Below are 20,192 nucleotides of genomic sequence, written 5' to 3'. Positions count from 1 at the left end.
AGTGGCCAGAGGCTGGACACCACTCCCACATCTGCAACTTCAGGCACAGTTGTTCAGCATTTCTGCTTCTTGCTGCCAGATTGTGCCACTGATTTCAGGGTATTTCAGGCCCCTGGGGAAGATAAGAGCTCTACAGACCTAACTGACAGGCCTGGCGCTCCTGGCTTATTTGGCCTCAGATCCCAGCCTCTCCAATTTCTTCTTACATCTCTCCTCTCGCCTTTGTTCTCCACACCTTCTTTCACTTGGGTTTCTTGACTGAACCGTGCTTTGTCTAGGCTGTTATTTGTCTGGTGGAAGTTTCTTCTCTCGCTTTTGCCCAGTTAGCTACAACTCATCCTTCAGGACTCAGCCTCACTGTCATTCCTCATTTGCAGCCCTCCCTGTTCCCGACAGAGCAGCATATTCACCTGTGTACACCCTCATATCAACCCATACTTCCCCTTCGTAGCACTTAGCAGAAAAACACAGGATGGTCTGGAATGCAGTCCAAGGGGAGGGCATGCTATTTGTTTGTAACACTTAGAAAGCCACGAGTATTAGCCATAACTAAGCTAGTCTTAAATGAGAGAACAAAGTCTATCTAGTCAAAACTATTTGAATGGGTGTCAAATCCCTTATCTATACCTTTCAAACACTATGGAACTATGTAGTCCTCCATGAGACCTGTTAGAATCCCCTTTTTCTCACCCACTACCTTCACACACTAGAGCTGCTTTTTCTTTCTTATCAACAACTGTCCCTTCCCCCACCAAATGTCTGCATTGTGGTCTTTCTCTCTTCCTTTCTTCCTAATTCTGCATGACAAGAAACAACTCAAGAACTAGTCTGGGAAGGTAGGACTCTCTTGGAAGGCAGGGGAGGGGAGGAATGAGCAGGCCAAGGCAGAAACTTCTTTGGTGGGCAGGGGAAGGAAATATTATCTTGGGAACATATCTTTTCACCGTTGTTCAGTTATCTAATGCTACATAACAAACCACTCAAAACTTAGTGGCATGAAATAACTACCATTTCATTATGTTCATGATTCAGTGGCCAGAAGTTTGGGCAGGGTACAGAAGGAATGGTTTGTTTTTGCTTCCCAATGTCTGGGACCTAAGCTGCATTGGCTAGAAAACGGCTGGAGATGTCAGGGACAGCTTGACTGGGGTCATAAGTCTCAGGTTTGGGTTCTTTTCCATGTAGTGTCTGCTGGACTAGAATGTCTAAGATGGCTCCTTCATTCATATATCTGGTGTCTAGGCTGGTATGATTGAAACAGCTGGGATCTGGCCAGCATTGTTCTCTCTGTGGTTTTCCATGTGTCCTTAGCTTCTCACAGCATGGCAGCAAGGTTCCAAAAGGGAGCATTCCAAGAGTAAGAATTCCAAGAAATCCAGGTTAAGGTCGAAAGGCTGTTTATGACCTGGTTTACAAATCCCAGGCTGCTACTTCTGTCACATTTTGTTGGCCAAACAAGCCACTTAGTCCAGCTCATATCTGAGGGGAGAGGAATTAGATTTGCCTTTTGATATTTAGAGCAGTATGGATCCATAGAGAGGGACACAGTTAATTGCTGCCATCTTGGACATTATCCACCATAGTCCTCACCTCATTCCAGACACTACAATTCATGTCCCTTTCATGGAATTGGCTTGAAGTCTAGGACCACATCAAAGTCGGGTCCAGGTGTATGAGGGTCTTTAATTAGAGCTCCCCTTCATCCAAACAACTATGAATTAAAGAGACAAATTATGTGTCCCATCCCTGTCATTGAAAGAATATGATACAATGTTTCTTTATTTTTTGAGATAACATTTATTATTGTTTTGAGCTAAATTTAGGGTTAATTGGTTACACAGCCATAGATAACTAATATAATCTGTTAGATTCCAAAGCACAGTTCTTTTCATGACATCATTCTGCTTTTAAAATTTGTTTGGATTATGAGAATTGAGATTGTGGAAGAAATGGGAATGTGGAAGTTCAGAATGTCCTAGTCATGTGATCATTAAAAAATGCTTTGAAATATTTATTTGGTGCTAACAGATACTGAGAGAACCATCTAGTGGTTAAGCTGAACCCTGAGAATTAGGAGAGTTTATTTATTTATTTTGTCACTACCCAGGGAAAGCTGAGTTGGCATTCAGAAATTAAAGGTTGAATCATGTGTTTTTGCTGACTGGCAGGTTTGGATTGGAATTGGGGAAGATAAATGATAGAAACAATACTGACACAGCAAGAAAAATCCTGACAAATGGTGATGAAGTAGGGTAGGGCCTCAAGAGCCCTCACAGTGAAGGACCAGCAGCCCCTTTACTTCTGCTCCTTCCCTTCACCTAGGCTACCCTTTCCTCTGCCCTGCCAACTTTCCTTTGGTCTCAAGCTCATTGAGCAATTTCTTCCTTTTCTGCTTTTTCCAAATCCCCCTCTTTATATGAACTTTTCCTTTTTTATAAGGTACGTATATGGGCATTTAGGAACATAAAAGAGGAAAACAAAGCCAAGCTTGATTTGAGAATTATCTCTTTGAAAACTCTTGGCACTTGTTCTCTTCATAGCGTCCAGATTCAGTCTTGGATTGGAGAGGCAAGGCACTGTGCCTGGTGACTTAATCAGATTGGAGTCAGCCAGCAATCCTTATTATCCTAGGATGTGACCCTTAGAAGACCCCCTCGCCCCCTCTCTCCCCCCCCCCCCCCCCCAATATCTGGTACAACATGCTCATTTTTATGTGGAGAATTTGAAGCCCACAGAGCTCAGGTGATCATTGTTAACAGATATTAATTGAACATCTACAATGAGGAGGACGCTCTTATAGGCTTGGATGTGTACTTTTAAATGGTCCACCCATTCTGACTAGTAAAATGGGTGGAGTGATTTGCTGGGATTCTCTCATAACTCCTATTGTGCCAGCACAGAAACACCAGGAACAGCAGAATAACCAGGGTCAAACTCTTTCTAAGTTGTAAACTGACCCCGAACAACTGAGGATTAGAAAGAAAAGGTTGCCTGACTGCGCGGCTTCTAAACCAACCTTAAACCTCGTCTCTGGGCCCCCAGAGCCCACTACATAGTAGGCATCAGGAAACGTTTGAAAAATGAATACAAGCCTTCCCTCAGACGCCCTTCCCTGCCTCCCCTCCCCCTCTACATCCTCTCTGGCTAGGAACTGCGCTAGCATTGGAGCCCCAGCTCGGGGACTTTTCCGGCTCTTGTTAGTTCTCCTCAGACAGTGGCGCGTCCGCGGGACTGGTTGGGCCAGGGCTGCCTTTTTTCACTGAGCATCGCGGACTGGAGCTGGGAGGCTGCTCTCGCCGATTCTCATATTTTAACTCGGAATGCGGGTCTTGTTTAGGGGCACGCGAGCCCCGAAGGTGGCCCGAGACGGTCTGGGGAACTCGAGAGGCATGCGGGGTAGTGCTCTGCGTCTAAGCCTGCAAGAAGGCCTGTATTCCCACCTGCAGGAGTGGGAGGTCCGGTCCACCCTAACGCTCCCACCCTAGTGCGCGAGGCTGCGGGCAAGCAGCGAGTGGGCGGGGCCTGGTGGGGGCGGGGCCTGCCACGGTCAGGTGACTGCAGGGCGGGCGGCGGCGGCAGCGGTGGCGGTAGAGGGGCGTCAGACTCGCCCCAGGGTCGGCGAGGGAGGCTGGCAGTCAGGATAGACACACCGCGGCCATGGGAGGCTTGAAGGACGAGCTGCTCAAGGCCATCTGGCATGCCTTCACCGCGCTGGACCTGGACCACAGCGGCAAGGTCTCCAAGTCCCAGCTCAAGGTGGGCGCCACCCCCCCTTTCGCTTCGGTCCCCCACCCGGCCCCGACCCGGTGCGCGCTCCACTGCCCCGGCTAGTGGTGACCCCAAGGAGGGGAGGGCAGGAATACGGCCCGGCGGCCTGCTCTGGGCAGAGGGGCCAGAGACCAGGATTTTGCTGTTCTGCTTTCCTCTTGCCTTCAGGCCGTGCCCTCGGGCCGGTTGTTAGTCTCCTCAAGGCTCTTCGTGACGGTGGGGGGATGAGGGGGGTGAGGCAGCGATGGGGTCTAGGCGAGCCGGGCTCTTGTCGGCGGGGGGGCGATCCAGAAAATCTCCGACTCGGACAGGGCTGTGGTAAACTCCCTTAGACAACATACCCAGATTACTGCTGCACTCTGGAAGAGGAGGGACTTACCCAAGGTCACTGGGCTGAGCCTTCGGTGAGCGCACGCTCCATACCAGGGCAGCCCTTGAAACGGCCAGCTGCACCCCAGGCAGTCTGGCTGTTCTGGGGGAGGGAGAAGTTCCCAGAGCCCGGTCTCCATCGGCTTCAACTTTGGGAGCTTTGGTGGGGGGGACGGTTTCTGACTAGTGAGGAAGACCTCCTTGCCTAGCGTCCTCAGGTCAGTCACGCGTGTGCTGTGCCCCGCAGGGACCTTAGTTCCCGGTGAGGAGCACTGATCTTTCTGGCAGATCTTTATTGGGACTGCCAAAGACCCCATCATTGAGAGGGTAAGGTATAAATAAAGGAATGCTTGTAAGTTGAGTAACCCCAAGCAGGGAAAGTGGCACTTAGCCAGGAGAAATTGGCAGCTTCTTGGAAGTATAAAATATAGAAACAGACAAGAAGACCCATTCACAGGCATTTTCTAATATGCACATTTTGGATCTGAATGTCTGGTTTTCTTAGCCTCTTCTGGGAATGAATTTATGAAGATTGGGTTTGCTTTGTTTATTTTGTGCAGTAATCAGGAGGTTCTTATGAGTGTGGTTTTTAGGCCAGTAGGATTTAGCATTTGCTTTCCCTCCCCCTTCCCCATCTTCCTTTCCTCTCCTTCTCATTCATAAAATCATAGTCTGGAAGGGTTCACAGAGATCATTCTCCTAATCTTTGTTTTACTTTTAAATTAAATTAACATTCAATGAAGTTGACTTTCTCGGTGTACAGTTCTATGAGTTTTAACACATGTATAAAATTTTATAACTACTACCAAAATCAGTTTTCCATCAGATCTGTCATCTCAGAAAGCTTCATGTTGCCCTTTCACCCCCAGTTGGTGAGAGGTGTATGCTTAATTGCTTAAGTTTTGTCTTTTCCACAGTGTCATGTAAATGGAGTCATTCAGTATGTAACCTTTTGATACTGGCTTCTTTTACTCAGGGTAATGCCTTAGAGATTCATCCATGTTATTCTGTGTATTAATAGTCTTTTTTATTAAGTAATCCATTGTATTGTTGTACCCAAGTTAATCCATTCACCCTTGAACATTTGTGTTATTTCCGCTTTTTGGTGATTATGTATAGAACTGTGTTTTGCTTTTTTTTTTTTTTTAAGTTCATTTATTTGGGGGGGGGGGGCACGAGCAGGGGAGGAGCAGAGAGAGAAAGAGAGAGAGAGGGAGAGAGAGAAGGGAGGGAGGGGGGGAATCCCAAGCAGGCTCCATGCTGCATTAGTGCAGAGCCCAATGCTGGGCTCAGTCTCACAAGCTGTGAGATCATGACCTGAGCCGAAACCAGGAGTCAGAATCTTAACCTACTGGGCCACCCAGGTGCCCCTATTGTTTTTACTTTTAATTTACCTATACCACTATATTTAAAGTGGATTTCTTCTAGATAGCATGTAGTTGGGTCTTGTGTTTTAATCCATATTGACAGTCTCTATCTTTTAATTGTGTTTAGACCATTTACATTTAATGTAATTATTGATATGGTTAGATTTAGGGCTAACCTAAATTTTATTTTTATTATTTTATTATTTGGTTTCTGTTTTCCAATTTTTTGTTTCACTGTTTCTTCTTTCCTTCTTTCTTTTAGATTACTTGAATATATATATATATATATATATATATTTTAATTTTTTTTTTAACATTTATTTATTTTTGAGACAGAGAGAGAGAGAGCATGAACAGGGGAGGGTCAGAGAAAGAGGGAGACAGAATCTGAAACAGTTTCCAGGCTCTGAGCTCTCAGCACAGAGTCTGATGCAGGACTCGAACCCACGGACTGAGAGATCATGACCTGAGCCGAAGTCGGACGCTTAACTGACTGAGCCACTCAGGTGCCCCACTTGAATATATTTTAATATTTCATTTTAATAATACTGAATTTTTGACTATATTTCTTTCTGTAGTTTTTAAAATGATTACTCTAGAGATTATAATATATACCTGACTTTTCAGTCTCCTTAAAATTAATATTTTACAACTTTAAGAGGAATGTGGAAACTAAATATCACTATTTAGGTCCCTTTACTCTCCCTGTTTTATGTTGCAGTTGTCATATTTATTAACTTACACACATTGAAAATATTAACAATATTAAAATTTTTGCTTTGAAACATCAATAAATTATTTAATTTAATTTTAATTTAATTTTATGTATTTTTTAATGTTTATTTATTTATTTTGAGAGAGAGAGAGAGAGTGAGAGCAAGCATGTGCAGGGGAGAGGCAGAGAGAGGAGAGAGAGGATCCCAAGCAGGCTGACTGTGCTGACTGTGCAGAGCCTCACCTGGGGCTTGAACCCATGAACCATGAGATAGTGACCTGAGCCAAAACCAAGAGTCGGATGCTTAATCGACTGAACTATCCAGGCGCCCTATTTATTTATTTTTAAAATTTTTTTTTTTAATTTTTTAATTTTTGAGAGAGTGAGGGTGCATGAGTGTGTGAGCAGGGGTGGGGCAGAGAAAGGGAGACAAGGATCCGAAGTGAGCTCTGAGCTGACAGCATAGAGCCCAGTGTGGGGCTCGAACTCTTGAACCATGAGACCATGACCTGAGCCGAAGTCAGATGCTTAGCTGACCGAGCCACCTAGGCACACCTAAAGTTTTATTTATTTAAGTAATCTCTACACCCAACATGGGGCTTGAACTCATGATCCTGAGACCAAGAGTCACATGCTTCTCTGACTGAGCCATCCAGGTGCCCTCATTTTTCCTCTTTTAATTGATGACATAAATGAGATGTTTTCTGTTACTTTTGTTGCACTCCATTCAAACTTGTCCTTATGGCTGCTTATAGAAAAAGAGGATTCTTGACTGAAAGGCTTGGCAAGAAGCATTAAATCCCAGTACATACCTTTCACCCATAAGATGTTGATAATGCAACTATGCAATTGTATTTTGTTTGTCCCTTGTCTACTTAATTGAGAGACTTTGGAATTGATTTAGTTCTGTCCATCTTGCCAGTGTTTCTGGAATGGAAAATATTAAAAAAAATTCTATTTAGGTCTTTCCTTTTTGATTTGACTTTGAAGTTTGATGTTCGCTGATTTATTGGCTAGGAGTAGAGTTTTTGCCTTAATTTATTCATTCATTTGTTCAATACAATACATTCATTCATACAATAACCTTTTGTGTGTTTACTCTGTGTAAGGTACCATGTTAATTTCCTAACAAGATTAGAATTTTTAGGCTCTTAAGAGTTAATATCTCCTTGGAGGAAATATCATATAATTGGTTTTATTAAATACAGACTGAAAATTATATATCCAAAACAAGTGTTAAAATTTATCACTTTGTGAAACTGTATGGGCATTTTAAAATATTTTTGACATTTGTCTTTTTGAATTACCTTCACAATATTTGACACAGTGAATGGATATTCACTATGTAATGATAATTCATGTGTTAGATACTGTGCCCAGTGCTAAGGATGATAGTAAAGGTGGCAGGGGGGAAAGCCAAATACAAATCTTTGCCTTCAAAGAGTTTAAATTTTTGTAGGTAAATTAAGAAAATAATCAACCATTAGAGAAGGTTGGTATTCCCTTTCTCTCTCCCTTTCTTTTTCTTTTTCTTTTTTCTTTTTCTTTTCTTCCTTTCTTTCTTGATTATATTACTCAGTTACCTTATCCTTAAGCAATGTGAAGTGTGGTGGTAGAGATAAGAAATAAGTATTATTGGATAGAGGATGTTGAGTGGATTAGAAGATAAGGGGCCATGGAATTTTAGAGGAGGAGGTGATTACTTCTTACTGGTGGGATTATTTTATGAAAAAAGCTCCTTTGAAATGAACTCCTAGGGAAGACAGGTGGGATGTGATTATATAGAAATGCAGGATTCTGTTCATTCATGTTCATTCTATTCATTCATGCATTCATTCATTCAGTGAATATTTGTTGACTGCTCTTAGCCCCAAGGCATCCCTGTGAAGTATTGCAGCTGACAGGAATTAATCAGGCATTTATGGGGACCTCTATAACTAATTAATTAATTAAAGTTTATTTATTTAGAGAGAGAGAGCGCATGAACCCATCCATGAGTGGGGAGGGGCGGAGAGCAGGGGAGAGAGAGAAATGCCAAACAGGCTGCATGCTGTCTGTACAAAGCCTGATGCGGGGCTCCATCTCACAATCGTGAGATCATGACCTGAGCTGAAATCGAGTGGGATGTTTAACTGGCTGAACCACCCAGGCGTTTGTTCCTGTCTAATTTATTTTGATTGCAGTGTAGAATATAGTGTGTGTGTACGTATATATAAGAGAGAGTTATTGCTGGTGATAAAGCTATAGAAATAGATTCCAGTTAATATGCATCGAAGACTTTGAGTACCAGGCTAGTTAGGTAGGTGCCATACAGCCTGCAAGTTTTCTGAAAGGTGATGGGCCATGATCATCAGTACACTTTAGGAAGTCACTTGGGCTGTAGCATGTGTACTAGGTTGGAGTGGATTGGGCATACTAGAATTAGGAAACTGTTGCAGTAGCCCAGATGAGAGGTAACAGAGACTGGAGGTGGTAAGGATAGACAAGTAGGGGATGGTGGGTGAAGGAATTTTGCTGTCTACTTGCCTGGGCTCATGACTGGGTATGAAGAGAAATGAAAAGGACACAGTCAGAAATGTTTCACATTTCAGCTGTGGATGACCAATGGATAGTAGTGGTTTTTAATAGAAACAGGAAAGTTATGAAAAGGAACTGCTAGAAAAGAAATGAAAGTTAACTTTGAACATGTAGGGTTTTGTTTATTTTGTTTTATTTTTGAGGTCCTTGTTGGAGGTGATGTCCTTGGCAAGGGTGGGGCTGTCTGTACAGGATCTGGTAGTTGAAGCTTGGGAAAAGGAGAGGAGAGATTAACTGACGGTCTTGGGCAATGGCTAGAGTAGGTGGTGAGAGGAAGAGTAGAAGCCAAGGGACCAGAAATGAGAGTAGGAACCACTTTGGGGCAACACTGGAGCTGAAGGAGAAGAGATTTCAAGGAATACATGGTCTATTATCTTTGAGAGTTATTATTATTATACATGTATTTTGGAGATTATAAAGTAATGAGATTGATTCTTTCCTGCCATAGCTTATGAACTACATATTTTTTCTCTAAAGAGAAGTTGTGAAAAGTTTGGAATATTGGCATCATCTTGGGAATAAATTTATTTTTGCTTTATTTATTTATTTTGAGAGAGAGGGTGCAAGTGAGTGAGGGCAGAGAGAGAGAGAGAGAGAGAGAGAGAGAGAGAGAGAGGCAGGGCTCACCCGAAGTGGGGCTAGTGTTCACCCAGTGCAGGGCTTGAGCTCACCTGAAGCAGGCCTTGAACTCACGAACTGTGAGATCATGACCTACGCTTAACTGACTGAGCCACCCCAGTGCCCTTAGTTTTTACTTTTAAGGAGATTACTTTGCAGTACGGTAATCATTTAGATAAATGTGTGTTTGAGTCACTGCTATAGCTACTAAATATTTTCATTTAGGGTCCCAAGTTTAGTACAAAAATCATATGTTTTATACTTAATTTTTATTAATTAATACCATATTTTTAAGTAAAACCAAAATTACTACCTCAAGAATTAAAAAAAAAAAATTTTTTTTAATGTTCATTTTCTGTTTTTGAGAGAGAGACAGCACATGAGCCGGGGAGGGGCAGAGAGAGAGAGGGAGACACAGAATCCAAAGCAGGCTCCAGGCTCTGAGCTGTCAGCGTAGAGCCCAACGCAGGGGTTGAACTCATAGACCGCAAGATCATGACCTGAGCCGAAGTCAGACGCTTAACCGTCTGAGCCACCCAGGCGCCCCACTACTTCAAGAAATTTTGAAACTTGAAATCCAAAGAATAAATTAACAATATATATTATAATTATATAATTATTATTTTGTTGCTGCAAACATAGACTTTCATTAAATTTATCAATAAGATAAAAATATGGAACACAGAATTTGAAAACCATCTGTGACTTGCATAAGCTACTATAGAGGCAAGATGTTAGGGTTGTTTATTCACACTGGTGCTTCCTTGTTGAGACAACCAAGTATGAGGTCTGCATAGGTCAGTATCTTATTGATTTTCATTAATGTACTCCCCCAACCCCCTGTTCCCTGGACCCTCCAAAAAAAGGGGGGACCACTTCTGCCTCACTTTTGTTAACCTTGATTCTTTCTCCTTCTTCTGCATTCCTTGTGCCCTCCTTGGGCTTTTTCCTTAGAATCTGTGCACCCTCTGCAGGAGACCTTTTTCTCTTGGGCTCCACTTGTGGCCTTTCTGGCTCCCCACCTGAGTTGCAGCTGTACAAGTCTTTACCCCACCAACACTCGGCCTGAGTACCCCCATAGAATTCATCAGCTATATTAGTTTAATTTGCAATTGGATTGTCAGAAGGCAACTCATTTTTTAAGTTGTTGTATTGATTTGGTGTTACTCTATTTTTCAGGCTGGATACAGGAGGACATTAAACTGAATTATTTTATTTTTTAAAATGTTTATTTATTTTTGAGAGAGTGCGCAAGCGGGGTGAGCGAGAGAGAGAGGGAGACAGAGAATCCCAAGCAAGCTCCGCACTGTTAGTGCAGAGCCTGATGCAGGGCTTGAACTCATGAACCATGAGATCATGATCTGAGCTGAAATCAAGAGCCAGATGCTTAACAGACTGAGCCACCCAGGTGCCCCTGAATTATTTTTGAGAGAGAGACAGAGTGTGAGCAGGGGAGGAGCAGAGAGAGAGGGAGACACAGAATCTGAAGCAGGCTCCAGGCCCTCGGCTGTCAGCACAGAGCCCAACGCGGGGCTCGAACTCATGAACCGTCGTGAGATCATGACCTGAGCCGAAGTCGGACGCTCAACCGACTGAGCCACCCAAGCGCCCCCTGAATTATTATTTTAAATTAAGCTTTTCCTAATTGTGTACTGATCTACTTGTTGGCTGCTGAAGTAGATATCAATAGGCTAACGGTGGGGAAAAAAAATCTTCAGAAACACATTCTCACTTGCTTTTAAACTTGTATTTATGAATAGTCTTTCCTTAGAACAAACTATAAGACTATTTTTTGTTTTGAATGCAATTTTAGTATACACTATAACTGATGTGAGGTTAAAAGCTATTGAGAGATTGGGGTGCCTGGGTGGCTCAGTCAGTTGAGTGTCCAACTCTTGACTTTGGCTCAGGTCACGATCTCATAGTTTGTGAATTTGAGTCTTGCATTGGGCTCTGCATACTGACAGCCCAGGGCCTGCTTGGAATTCTGTCTCCTCTCTCTGCCCCTTCCCTGCTGGTGCGTGCGTCCTCTCTCTCTCTCAAAATTAATAAAAATAAACTTAAAAAAATAAAAAAAGAAAACTACTGAGATTGGTGGAAATTTTCCTTTATATCTGTAGGCAGGTACTACTAGGTACATATAGATAGCTAAGTCAATATTGAGTTGAATGGTACAATTTTCTTTCCACCTATTTTGTCCTTGGTTTAGTTTTGGTGTTTATGCTCTTGTTTTGTGTGTGTGTGTGTGTGTGTGTGTGTGTGTGTGTATTTAAAATTTTATTTTTAATTAATTTCTACACCTAATGTAGGGCTCGGACTTATGACCGAGAGATCAAGAGTCACACATTCCACTGACTGAGCCAGCCAGGTGCCTGTAATATATATATTTTTAATGAGGGACATTTGTATGTGGATTCTGTATGTTATGCATATGCCATCTGAAGCAGATACTGTTACGTTTAGGTTATGATGTAAATTTGCAGAAGTCAATGGAAATAGGTATAGGGCATATTATTTGAAGTAGAGGCAGTAATTATTTTCTTCTCTACTTATTTATGTTTTAAAATGATCTTCAGATTATTTAGAATTTCAGTGGTCTTGCTGTAAGATAATAAATTTCCAGTGTTACTTAGACATACATGCAATTCTGACCTGAAACCATAATAATCCTAGAAGAGAGCCCAGGCAGTAATTTCTCTGACATTGGCCATAGCAACATTTTTTTTTTTTAATTTTAATGTTTATTTATTTCTGAGACAGAGAGAGACAGAGCATGAGTGGGGGAGGGGCAGAGAGAGAGGGAGACACAGAATCAGAAGCAGGCTCCAGGTTCTGAGCTGTTAGCACAGAGCTCAACGCAGGGCTCGAACCCACAGACCGCGAGATCATGACCTGAGCTGGAGTCGGACACTCAACCGACTGAGCCACCCAGGCGCCCCGGCCATAGCAACGTTTTTTAAGGTATGTTTCCTAAGGCAAGGGAAACAAACACAAAAATAAATAATTGGGACTACATCAAAGTAAAAGGTTTTTGCATAGTGAAGGAAACAACAAAAATAAAAGGCAGCCTACTAAATGGGAGAAGATACTTGCAAATGACATATCCGATAAAGGGTCAGTATCCAAAATATATAAAGAACTTACACAGCTCAACACCCAAAACCCCAAATAAGTCAACTACAAAGTGGGCAGAAGACATGAACAGACATTTCTCTAAAGAAGACATACAGATGACCAACAGCCAAATGTAAAGATGCTCAGCATCACTCATCATCAGGGAAATGCAAATCAAAACCACAATGAGATACCACCTCACACCTGTCAGAATGGCTGAAATTAAAAACACAAAGGGTGCCTGGCTGTCTCAGTCAGTGGAGCATACAATTCTTGATCTTGGGGTTGTAGGTTCGAGCCCTAAGTTGGGTGTAGAGATTACTTAAAAATAAAATCTCTAAGGGACACCTGGGTGGCTTGGCCGGTTAAGTGTTCAGCTCTTTATTTCGGCTCAGGTCATGATCTCACGGTTCGTGAGTTTGAGTCCTGCGCTGGGCTCTGCACTGACAGCATGGAGCCTTTTTGGGATTCTTTCTCTCCCTCTCTCTCTGTTCTTCTCCTGCTCATGCTAGTGTGCACTCTCTCTCCTCAAAATAAATAAATAAGCTTAAAAAAAAAGTCTTAACAAAAAAACCTACAAGAAACAGCAAGTGTTGGCGAGGATGTGGAGAGAAAGGAACCCTTATGTACTGTTGGTGGGAATGCAAACTGGTGCAGCCACTCTTGAAAATGGTATGGATGGGGCGCCTGGGTGGCTCAGTCGGTTAAGCGTCCGACTTCAGCTCAGGTCACGATCTCGCGGTCTGTGAGTTCGAGCCCCGTGTTGGGCTCTGGGCTGATGTCTCAGAGCCTGGAGCCTGCTTCCGATTCTGTGTCTCCCTCTCTCTCTGCCCCTCCCCCATTCATGCTCTGTCTCTCTCTGTCTCAAAAATAAATAAAAACATTAAAAAAAAATTAAAAAAAAGAAAATGGTATGGACGTTCCTCAAAAAATTAAAAATAGAATTATCATGTGATCCAGTAATTCCACAACTGGGTATTTATGAAATATGAAATACTAATTCAAAATATATATTCACCCCTCTGTTTATTGCAGCATTATTTATAAGAGCCAAGATATGAAGGCAACCCATGTCCTTTGATAGATGAAGGATAAAGATGTGCATATATCTATCTATAGATAAATATATATCTATATGCATTTGCAACAACATGGTGGGTCTAGAGTGCATAATGCTAAGTGAACTAAGTCAGTCCGAGAATGACATACCATATGATTTCACTCATATGTGGAATTTAAGAAACAACAAATGAACAAAGAAAAAAAACAAAACAGACTCTTACAAATAGAGAACAAACTGGTGGTTACCAGAGGGGAGGTAGGTGGGAGGGGATGGATGAAATAAGTGAGGGGGATTAAGAGTACATGTATTGGGATGAGCACTGAGTAATATACAGAATTGTATCATTATATTGTACACCTAAAACTAATGTAACACTGTATATTAATTTTACTGGGATTAAAAGAACATAAAAATAAAAAAAAATACATGTAATTCCAAGAAGGTAAGATGATGAAGCCTGTTATTTAAACACTTGCACCTTAAAGAGAAACTTTGGAATAGTTCACATATACATATGGTATACAATTCATAAAGTTCAAAGGGCATTTACAAAAGTGAAAATTAAGTTTTTTCCCACCCCTGGCCCACACTATTTTCCTGCCCTGGAGGTAACCATTATTACTAGTTTGTTATGTTCCTTCCAGAGATCAAAATGTACCTTAAAATTAATACTCTTATTGTTATAGTAAATGTTCTTTTTTTTTTTTAATGTTTATTTATTTTTTGAGAGACAGAGATACAGCGTGAGCCGGGAGGGGCAGAGAGAGAGTCACAGAATCTGAAGCAAGCTCCAGGCTCCTAGCTGTTAGCACAGAGCCCGATGCGGAGCTTGAACTTACGAACTGTGAGATCATGACCTGAGCTGAAGTTGGACGCTTAACTAACTGAGCCACCCAGGCGCCCCAGTGTTGTTCTTTTAAATATAGCAAAGTGTAGTGATATTTTCTGCAACCTTTATTATAACTTTACTTTGCAATTATGGTTGCAGTGTGAATTACATGTCATTCCTGGAAATGTCTTGAAATAAGCTTATTGGCTGTGCACTTTTATCCTGTTTTTAGAAACAGAGTGTTTTGTTTTAAATTGTGCCCTTTTGAAGTAAAAGAGGATCTAAGTGGAAAAAAATTTTGGGGAAATAACATGGGTAGTTTGAAGAAAAAATTTTTTAAAGTTTATTTATTTTTGAGAGAGAGAGACACCAAGTGTGAGTGGGGGGGGGGTCAGAGAGAGAGGGAGACACAGAATCTGAAGCAGGTTCCAGGCTCTCTGAGCTGTCAGCACAGAGCTGGACGTGGGGCTTGAACTCATGAGCTGTGAGATCATGACCTGAGCTGAAGTTGGATGCTTGACTGACTGAGCCACCCAGGCGGCCCAACAACATGGTTAGTTTTAATCTTTATTCGTTTCTCAATGATAGATTTTCAACTAAATGTATTTTTTAAATTTTTTTATGTGTATTATTTTTGAGAGCAAGGGAGACAGGGCATGAGTGGGGGGGGGGGGGGTGCAGAGAGAGAGGGAGACACAGAATCTGAAGCAGGCTCCAGGCTCTGAGCTGTCAGCACAGGTCTTGAATCCACGAACTACAAGATCATGACCTGAGCCGAAGTCAGCTGCTCAACTGACTGAGCCACCCAGGCGCCCCAACTAAATATCTTTTTAAAAATAATTTTAAAAAAATGTTTATTTTTAAATGAGCATGCAAGTGGGGGAGGGGCAGAGAGAGAGGGGGGACAGAGGATCCAAAGCAGGCCCTGCACGGACAGCAGCAAGCCCGATGTGGGGCTCAAACCCACAAACCATGAGGTCATGACCTGAGCCAACATTGGACACTCAACTGCCTGAGCAATCAGGCACCCCTCAACAAAATATCTTTCATTCTTTGCTTTCCGGTTGGTTTATGTATCTTATGAATAATGTCACATGTTCTGTTCCAATGTAGGCATTTAGCCTCAAAAATGTTTAACTTTACTAGTTACAAAAGTAATTGAGCCTGGCCAATGTGTCAGTTGAAAATACAGTAGTCGGGGCGCCTGGGTGGCTCAGTCGGTTGGGCGGCTGACTTCGGCTCAGGTCATGATCTCGCGGTCCGTGAGTTCGAGCCCCGCGTCGGCCTCTGTGCTGACAGCTCGGAGCCTGGAGCCTGTTTCCGATTCTGTGTCTCCCTCTCTCTGACCCTCCCCCGTTCATGCTCTGTCTCTCTCTGTCTCAAAAATAAAAATAAACATTAAAAAAAAAAAAAATTACAAAAAAAAAAAAAAAAAGAAAATACAGTAGTCCTCCCTTATCTGCAGTTTCGATTTTTATGGTTTCAGTTACCTGCAGTCATCTGTGATCTGGAAGCAGTATGTGTGTATCAGAAAAAACACGTATCTAGGGTTCAGTATTATCCATGGTGTCAGGCATCAACTGGGAGTCTTGGAATATCTCCTGTGCTTAAGTAGGACAACTGTATAAAGGAAGCAAGTTGCAGTAAAGGGCTTTTATTGTGTGAAACACAATGTAAAAATATGGTTAATTCTTGTGAACTTGGCATGTATATTTTCTCCCTAATCTTTAGTGTTATGTTTCTATTAATCACTGTGGTAGAAGTTATTTCTGTTGAGGAACTAAAAATCTGATTACAAAAAATGGGGTTAGGGGATTGGAATCAGGAGTGAGCCTATAAAAGTCTTTGTAAATATTTTTTATATTTACCAAAACAAAGCAGTAAAGACAGCTCTCCAAATAAAGAGCATGTAAGAGACATTTAGAAATCTTAAAATGGTAATAATGGATTCTGGGTGATTTCCTTTCTTCATTTCTTATTTGCTAATAACTTGTCAGTGGGATAACTTGGAAATTTGGGTTTTTTTTTTTTTTTGAAATAACATGTAAACTTATACTTTATTAAAGATAATACACAAACTGTGAGGCACTGTGTGTATGCGTATGGCCCTCCATCTGAAGCGCCAGTGTGCATTTCTAATCTTATGACTCAGAGTTCTTAACCTTCTTGATCACCATTTTGTATTTCCTTTGGGGTCTCACTATAATCTTGAGGTACATAGTACCTGGAAGCTAGAGACAGAAGAGGCTTTGAATGACCTTTTCTCACTTACTCTGTGCCATTACAGAGTAGCTATGTTCTCATTCCCTCTCAACAGGAGGGTTTTTATTATAGTATCCCCTCAGTGGATAATTAGCAATTGGGACTCGAGATATTCCAACTTGCCTACACAGTCTCTCTTATGTGTATCCCGGTTCCTTTCCTATAACATAAGTCTGAGGTAGCCCTTTGTCTCAGCTTCCTTTACCTTCCCCAGGGATTCATTTCATAAATCTATTTTTCTGCTCTGCTTTCTGCTTTATTTCCTTCATCTCATTGTACCTTCAGGTTCCTTTTTTTTTTTTTTTTTAATTTAAACTCTGTGTCTACTTGAAACTTCAGTTCTCAGAATTAATTGTGGAAACGTATTTAGGAGTAAATCTGCATATAGTTGAATTTCATATATAATGAGATCTTGTGATTAGGGAGACATTGCTACAATTTTGGAAAAACGAATTTTTTCATCTTAGGATTCTTCTGTGCCTTCTATACCTTTTGCTTCTTCAGGAATAATTAGCTTTGTTTGGTAATCAACTATATTTGATTTGGATCAGGAGAGTGGTGTATGTGAACATGGTGTACTAGCCAGAAGAAGTGATACTAGTTAGGATAAAAGTTGTTCTGGTTAGATGGACAGTATTGAAGGTATTCTACTTCATTGCATAAGCAGCTCTGGGAGGGTGGAACATTATCTGCCTTGCCATATGGATGTTGGGCTACATTTTAGATATTTTTGTTCTTGGACAGAATAGATGGTTAACATACATTTGTTGGCTGACTATATTAGAATCAGTAGTTCAGACCTGATCCTGTAAAGCAGAGAAGTTACTAAAACTTTTGGGTAGATATAAAAGTGATAGAGTTTTGAGGTTATTCTGATGATATGAGTGTGGTAATTAGAGGTGAGAGGCTGAAGATGGGGAAACCAATTGGGAGCTCTGTAACAGTTGATGAGTAAGTTGATGAATGCCAGACTGGGATGGTGGCGGTAGGAATCAAAACAGATACGCTTCTTACCTTTATAGAACTTTTAGTCTTATGAATGATACAGACCAGTAAACTGGTAATTCAAATATAGTGAGATAAAGAAAGTACACATTTCCCCTAATGCTTGTGGAATCTATTCATGACACCGGCATATAATCAATTATTTCATTGGTGGCTGCAAGATAGTGATTTTTAAGATCAATTCTATAATTTTTGTGTAATGACAAGTGCCAATTTTCCTACTCTGTTTAAACTTTCACCTAAAAAAAAAAGTGCTGGAAGCATAGAAGAGGGGAACCTACCTTGCTTACGGCGAGAATTGGAGGAGTTAGGCCAGAGAATGCTTCTAGAGGAAGAGAGACATTTGTCACTGACCTTAAGGGATGTGTCAAACTGGTCCATAAGAATATCTGTGATGAAAGATTTGGAAAGTAATCCCTTGGAAATGCAGGAAAAAGTTCAAAAAGAGCACTAGTTGGGGAGTCAGGAAATCTGTCTGCGCTCTGATACTTGTGTGGCCATGGGAAGTCACTTCTTGCTGGGCTTGTTTTCTCATTTGTAAAATGTGAAGTACCAGATGAGATCTTTGAAGGTTAGCCTTCTAATTTAACTATGTTAGTTTGATGTGTTTACCACAGTCATATCCTGTTGAGTGTTTGCTATGCAGCAGCTCTTTGTTGGGGTCTCAGAAGGGAGAATGGGACCTGCTGCTGGGGGCAAGGAGCCCCTGTTTCCCCAGCGTTACATGCTCTGGTTAGCTCTAAGCTGACAGAGCACCTCACTCAGTGGAGAGAGGAGCTGGCACTGGGGGGTGCTGAATTAGATTTAGCAGTAGGGTAAACTGTAAGTAAAAGAGGTACAAGAAGAGGAGATTCCATAATTTTGTTGTTAAAGGAATGGTAGTGCCGAAGTCAGAATCAGGGTGGGAAACCTGTTTTGGGGAGAAGGATGATGAGTCTCCTTTGGATTTTTTGGATGTGAAGCAGATCTAGTATTAGTTAGAGATATAAATCAGAGTTCAGTTGATAGGGCAAAACTGGAAGGAGACCTGAGAATTATTAGAATAGAGATGACTTAGCGTTGTCCAAATAAAAGCACTTTTGAAGAAGGGAATAAGGAGAAAGAAGAACGCAGGACTGAAAATTGAGCTTTGGGAAATGTCCACATTGGGAGAATGAGGGGTGAGGGAGGTAGGCACCTTTGTGGAGGAAGGAGAAGAGCCAAAATAAGTCTAAGAGAAGGGGGATGATCCAGATTGCCAAGTGCCAGAGACTTGGGAGAGTGATTTGTTCAGAAGGTATCTGTCCCATGTTGGGTTCTCCAGGAAGCAGATGCTGAGACAGAGTTGGGAGTGCAAAAGGGTTATTGGGGAGAAACACCAATGGAAAAAAAAAAAGAGGAAGCAAGATTGGGAAAAGAAACTGTCAAACAGAGATAGGGACTTGACAAAACTGGGAGCAAATGATGCCACCATCTTGCTCAGTCCATTGGCTGAGGGGGACCCTGAAAATACTAATAGCTGGAGGCTCTTAGCTAACCACAGTCCTTGTAGCTGGGTAGCAGTTCCTTTCTTGACGGATCTGAGTAGTACATCTCTGTCTGCCACAGAATCCTTTTGAAAAAGAAATTTCATGAGATTGATAGGGATGGAAGCCATATTACGGAGACCATAAAGACAGAGTGGTTAGAAGAGAGGACAGCAAAGTTAAACCTCAGATTTGTGATCTTTAACATTACCTTGGGTGTACATTGTGGCTTGAGATTTTCTTTTGGAGAAGATTGTACTATATTGAACTATTGTACTAATTTTTCTCTCTTCTGTTATAGAGTTCTCTCTTAACACTTATTCTTATTGAGTCATTTCCTCAAAAATCTCTACTCAAATTTTGAGGAACTGGATTGCTTTACTAGACCTCAGTCAGATGAATTATGCCTGCTAGTTCTGGTGGTGTTAATAACTAATGGGGGCATTGTTTTTTACTCTAAAAGTGATCTGAATTAGAGATTACAATAAAACAAAAATTCTCTCTTGTGGAATATAGTTGTAATATAGTGAAATAAATTCAAAGACCCAGAACTAGGTAAAGATGGAGAAGCAAACTAAACCAAAAAAACAAAACAAAACAAAACAAAAACAAACACCAAAAACAAAACAAAACAAAAACAAAAAAAGAGAGAGAGAGAAAAGAAAATTCTTAAATGGGGCTCATTTAGCAAACATTTGTTGAACATCAGGTACTCTCTCATCAGGTACTTTATTAGGTTTTGATATTGCATAGATGGATAAAATATAGACCTTCCCTTTATGGAACTTACAGAGTGGTGGGACAGAGACAGACACTTATTGGAGTTAAATCTTCAAAAACAATTTTTTTTTCCTTCTGTAGTTTATTTATGTTGAGAGAGAGAGAGCAAGCACAAGCAGGGGAGGGGCAGAGAGAGGGGGAGAGAGACAGAGAGAGAGAGAGGGAGTCCCAAGTAGACTGAGCCCAGTGCGGGGCTCAATCCCATGACTGAGATCATGAC

General features: G+C 41.5%; 1 protein-coding gene across 2 annotated transcripts in view; it reads left to right on the top strand.

The window, feature by feature from the left end:
- The first annotated feature begins 3,557 nt into the window (after nt 1-3,557).
- The window catches only part of SWAP70 (switching B cell complex subunit SWAP70), a 78,386-nt gene continuing 61,751 nt past the window's right edge, over nt 3,558-20,192 (top strand). For both annotated transcript variants that reach the window (XM_053899997.1, XM_053899996.1), the window contains exon 1: nt 3,558-3,756. In XM_053899997.1, the coding sequence (XP_053755972.1) occupies nt 3,658-3,756 (99 nt within the window). In that variant the 5' untranslated portion in view covers nt 3,558-3,657. The remainder of the gene's footprint in view (nt 3,757-20,192) is intronic.

The sequence above is a fragment of the Panthera pardus genome, unplaced genomic scaffold, assembly GCF_024362965.1.
Source record: "Panthera pardus isolate Hobbes unplaced genomic scaffold, ASM2436296v1 HiC_scaffold_12, whole genome shotgun sequence".
Taxonomy (NCBI): domain Eukaryota; kingdom Metazoa; phylum Chordata; class Mammalia; order Carnivora; family Felidae; genus Panthera; species Panthera pardus.
The sequence above is the reverse complement of the archived record's forward strand: the minus strand, read 5'-3'. Positions and strand labels throughout refer to the sequence as shown.